The sequence below is a fragment of the Phoenix dactylifera genome, chromosome 9 (genome assembly GCF_009389715.1).
Source record: "Phoenix dactylifera cultivar Barhee BC4 chromosome 9, palm_55x_up_171113_PBpolish2nd_filt_p, whole genome shotgun sequence".
Lineage (NCBI taxonomy): Eukaryota > Viridiplantae > Streptophyta > Magnoliopsida > Arecales > Arecaceae > Phoenix > Phoenix dactylifera.
This window is the reverse complement of record NC_052400.1, coordinates 21,681,291-21,686,058: the sequence shown is the minus strand read 5'-3', so window position 1 is coordinate 21,686,058 and position 4,768 is coordinate 21,681,291. Positions and strand designations below refer to the sequence as shown.

Here is a 4,768-nt window from a genome sequence, read left to right as displayed (position 1 = left end):
GTGAAGCAGAGGACATCAAACGTGCTCGGATGCAGAACTTGGTGCATAGGATGTATCAACCATCAGGATGGAGACTTCGATGGAAAGTGACTTTAGGATAATATCTAAATGCTTCATGCATAGTATGCCAATATAGCAGGATCAAATTACGATGGAGCACAAGAAGAATGCAGTTGCATAAATCACCATCTTCCCTTATTGCACAAAATTTTATAATACCAAATGTGTGCGTGTTTTTTTTTTTTTTTTGCTAAAAATGTGTGCGTGTTGGGTAAGGAGATGGCTACACACACCAGGCTGAGCAGGCTCACTGCAATCACCCCCAACGGAAACATGACATTGATGTTCTCTATAGTGTATGCGTGAGAGAGATGCTCTAATTGCGTTAAACTGGGGGGAACCACAGGGAAAGATCTAGTTGCACATAGTAGAGATGTACAGGAGACATGGAGCTTATTAAGACAGTTCAGTTCCAACGCAAGGCATGAAGTCTATATGGCTTATGATACCATGAAGTCTATATTTTCAGTAAAAAATAAATAAATGGTTTATGATACCATGGAATCTGTACCCAAATGAAGCACTCCATGCTTTGAACAATTTTATCACCATTTCAATGAAAAGATAGGTTCGAACAATGAAATATAAGCACAATATAAGCAACCGAAATATATAAGATACGCTCATACTCATTTAACTTACAAAGTTCATGAAGGTTATACATTAACTGCTGCAAGGGAAGGAAAAGAAGGGAAAAAAATGGGGAGCCCATGCAGTGGCTACCACCTTTCTGATCAAAATTATAAGAGAATGCAAAGTTTAACCATTAATGCAAATCTCTTTCAAAAGAGGAACAAAAAAAAAAAAAAAAGAGGGCAACTTCCAGCCACAACGCACCAGTATCACCATGAGGGCTGAAACAAAATCTGCAAACAGATGAATGTACATGGCGATCATCCGTGGCCACTAAAGACGCCCACACGTAACATTCGGCAAACGGATGATCGAATTGTTTACCTTGGAGTCTCACCACTCACGGATCGATGGGTTGGGACTCATCAATCAATCCTCCAGCCTACGAGGCCGCAGCCATCCCAGCCAGGAATATCTCCTCATGGAAGGACGAACCAGGAGAATCGGAAGAATCAGCTGCCGGCATCTCCATTTCCTCTTCGATCAAAATCTCGCGATCACGGCAATTGCAGCTGCAGAATGCTTTCTCACCTCTGCAACGCATAGAAGAATCATACAAGAATTTAGAAACTGAGAGCTGGTGATCCGCCTAAAAGAGGCAGTTAGATTCATGATCATGGGAAAGAAGAAACTATTCAATGTTTAGAAGGAGCTAACCTATACATGTAGATGTCTTTCCCCTCTAATTTCTTCTTGCAAGAGAAACAGTTGCTCAAAAAATCATTGGAGGGGCAGGGTGGTGAATCCTCAGGGCACTTAACCAGCCAGGAAGAGCCTCCTCCTTCTCTTCCAAGCTTATTCTTAGAATCCGGTGACTGAATTGTGTGGCTTTCAAGAATGCAATCCCCAAAAATGTGAGTTGTCTTAGGGTTAGGACCATGTGAAATAATGCAGGTATAATCCTCCGATAGCTCGATCTCACTCGCGGAGAGAGAAGCCATGAATCCACGAGATGAGCCAAAGGATATCGGGAGAGACCCCGAAAAGCTGTCAAAATTAGTGGCGTTTCCAACCAATGGAGGAGAATCCATCCTAGAGTCCTTCGAATCGGATGGGAACATTTCAGAACCGGACTTGCGATTGTGGTACATAAAACGAGTCAGCGGAAGTGATGATCTACCGATATCGGCTGACCAAGATCGAATTTTTCCAAATTCCCCGGGCTCTAAACCAGCTCCCTCGGATCCTATGGCCAGTTTCGAGCAGCAAGATCGAGAGGAAGGCGATCCAATGCGAGGTTTTGCGGAAGTCCCAACGTTCTCATGGTGAGATTTGGGAGTAGCTGCTCGTAGAGGCTCGTCTCTGATGCCACCATCCAGGAGGGATTTAGGGGTTGGGAAGGTAATCCTCATCTGCGATCCAAGCAGTATGTTCTTGCTCTCAGAGAACCTCAGTACCTTCCCACCAACCTTGGACTCGTCGTTTAGAGAATCGACCAGGCCAAGGCCCACCTTGTTGCAGTGCCAGCTCCTCGGCTGCCCCTCGGGACCTGGTGATCCGGGGGAGCTTACAAAGGAGCTGCCCCGATTGGAAAAGACCTTGGAGTCCAAGGGAGAGGTCGGGCTCTTGGCTGATTCGGAATCCGGCAAGCCCTTGGTGCTCAAGCCCACAAAGAGGCCAGGGGCACTGAAGAAGGAGGTGCTCCTCGCCTTTTGCACCACACCATCAGCGGAGACGATGGAGTCCGAGGCTGAATCAGGCATCAGGAGGCCTTTGCTTTGCTCTTTCTGCACTGGCCTGCTCCTCTTCCTCAGCATTTTCTCAGACCTCCTTCCCTCCTCCCACCTAGAGAACAAGAGATTCCTGTGCAGCAACAACAACAACAAGAACAACAAAGGCAAAGAAAATATTAGAATAGAATAGTCCAGGTAACAGGGTTAGATCGATAGGAAGAAGAATGCTCATAGGCTCACTGATAAAGATTACAAACTGTCCGCTTAAATATGCTATAAAAGAGTAGATCGATATAAAGAATCAGTCCTCAAATGATTCATATTTATGAGGGGACAGCCATAGAAACCACCATTATATTATAAATTTACCCATGATAAAAGAACACCATGAACGCGCGGAAAAGACATTGAATAACGACGAGACAAACAAATAGGTCTAAAGGAAGACGACGGATTCAGATATATCAACAAATGTAGACATCAAAAAGAGACTTGAAATGCCACTGGGGCCATGCATGCAAGTAGATGACAGAGGAATTGACGGCCACCTGACTGTTCATCCAAAGACAGGCATTAACGGCAGGAAAATGAGAACAGATGCATAAAAGAAAAAGGCTCAAGATCGTATCAAATCATGAGTAAAGGCAAGACTTTGACCCGATTTGGAAACATAAAAACTACGAAACCGTAGGATCAAAAAGAAAAACAAAACAAAACCAGTAAACAAATGAAAAGGAAGAGGGAGAAGAGGAAAAATACAGGAAATAAACCTGATGCCTCCAAAACACAGATGGAATCCCGAAGCAGAACCTCCAGAAATGGATTAAAAAGAGGGCTTAAATCATTGAAGAAGTGGATAAGGAACCTGGAAAAGTGAAGATTTCACGGGTTTCCAAGGCTAAATCTAAGAGGGCATATGACGAGCCCATGGAAGTCATGAGAAGAATGGGGACCGGCACCACAGAGACCAGAGGGTGGCACAGAGAACCCACCTTTGCCTCCTCCTCCTCCTCCTCCTCTCTCTATCTGAGAAGATGCCTCTCAGACAGAGGCCAGGAGAGAGCCAGGTGCCATAAAACTAGGTTGACGAAGGTACGAAGCTTACACAGCACTACTCTTCCCCTCCCCCTCTCTTTATCTCTCTCCTCTCTTTGTTTCGTTTCTTTTTTTCGGCTGCATGCATCAAAATCACGGTGGCAGCGTGGCTTCTGCAATACTCCTCCTCCTATTCATAACTGTCAGACAAAAATATAAAAAAAATAATTAACGTATAGAATACGGTCGGTACGTACAAAATGCCCAAATTTTGTCCACGGGTCGGATAGAACCCCCCCCCCCCCCCCCCCCCTTCTTCTTCTTTTCTTTTTTTTTTTTTTTTTTTGTTTTTTTTTTTGCTAATACAGGTGGATCATACCTGTCGGGTACAGATACACCCAATAAAGTCAGAAAATAGGATACCTCAGAGTGCCAAAGGCAACTCCCCATCTCCAGTCCACAATGTGTCTCCGGAGTGGCGAGCTACAAATGCAGCCACCCAATCCGCAGCCCCATTGGCTTCACAGTAGATATGCTTGGCCTGAAAGGCCCCTCCATCCCTCGCCATATTCCATATATCACGAAGCAAAGGGTGGTCACTACCGTCACCCTTAGGACCCTCTCGGATCCAACTGATAACGGTGGCAGAATCACCCTCTAGGGTGATAGACCTAGCCTGTAACACGTACCGAGCATGTCGAAGGCCAGCCCAGGCAGCGCTCAGCTCCGCGCTCGGAACCGAGGTATCAAATAAGTGACTGCCACTAGCGGCTACAACCCTAGCGAAAGGGTCCCGAATGACGAAACCCGCACCTCCCCTCGTGCCACCATCCAGGACTGACCCGTCAAAGTTGACCTTGAGGAAACTCGGGGGTGGGGGCTCCCAGGTGGACCCCTTCTTTGCACTCCATGTTATCTCGGGAGACTTATACGGTACACGAACAGAACGGGAACCCAATACCAGTTTGGTGATGGTGGCAGTGAAATGATTTCAGACCGTCGATGCACCCAAAATGATCAAAGGAGTCGGTGGTGAGAAACGGATGTAAGAAACGAGATCAGCAAGGGAATCCGATTCTTCAGAATCCGAACCCAAGCAGCTGCAAGGTGATGGCCTCCTCGATAAGCATTCGATGCAAAGCATCACCATCACCATCACCGTTCGGTGGATGGACCGTCCACGGATCAGAAACAGTCCAATCACGGATGGGCCAGGGAGCTGGACGGTTCGGATGATCCGTTGATAGTGGGGCCGGGTAGCATGATAGGCTCGGCCCGGTTCTTTTTACGAGGACAGTGATAGCCGACCGGGTGGGCCCAAGCCCAACCAATGCGCGTCTTCTACCTTCCGATAGGGGCGGGTGGGG

At 46.7% G+C, this 4,768-nt stretch overlaps 1 protein-coding gene across 4 annotated transcripts; it reads right to left on the bottom strand.

The window, feature by feature from the left end:
* Positions 1-667: 667 nt before the first annotated feature.
* LOC103704680 (FCS-Like Zinc finger 10-like) lies at positions 668-3,582 on the bottom strand. Of its 4 annotated transcripts, none has more exons than XM_039130462.1 (3): positions 2,736-3,054; positions 1,351-2,496; positions 668-1,226 (listed from the first exon to the last, which is right to left on the bottom strand). In XM_039130462.1, the coding sequence occupies exons 1-3, from the start codon at positions 2,753-2,755 to the stop codon at positions 1,076-1,078; spliced, it is 1,317 nt and encodes a 438-aa protein (XP_038986390.1). In that variant the 5' UTR covers positions 2,756-3,054; the 3' UTR covers positions 668-1,075. The 4 variants fall into 4 exon arrangements, with proteins under 4 accessions (XP_038986390.1, XP_008786298.2, XP_008786308.2 ...); XM_008788076.4 differs by lacking the exon at positions 2,736-3,054 and adding an exon at positions 3,137-3,582 and having other exon boundaries at positions 1,059-1,226; XM_008788086.4 differs by lacking the exon at positions 2,736-3,054 and adding an exon at positions 3,359-3,582 and having other exon boundaries at positions 1,059-1,226.
* Between the last annotated feature and the right edge of the window lie 1,186 nt (positions 3,583-4,768).

Excerpts from the sequence above, each read along its gene's own strand:
- LOC103704680 (XM_039130462.1), bottom strand. The coding sequence starts at position 2,755 with ATGGTGTTCTTTTATCATGG. Across the intron at positions 2,497-2,735 it reads ATGGTGTTCTTTTATCATGG|GAATCTCTTGTTCTCTAGGT; the intron begins GTAAATTTATAA and ends GTTGCTGCACAG. Across the intron at positions 1,227-1,350 it reads AAAGACATCTACATGTATAG|AGGTGAGAAAGCATTCTGCA; the intron begins GTTAGCTCCTTC and ends TATGCGTTGCAG.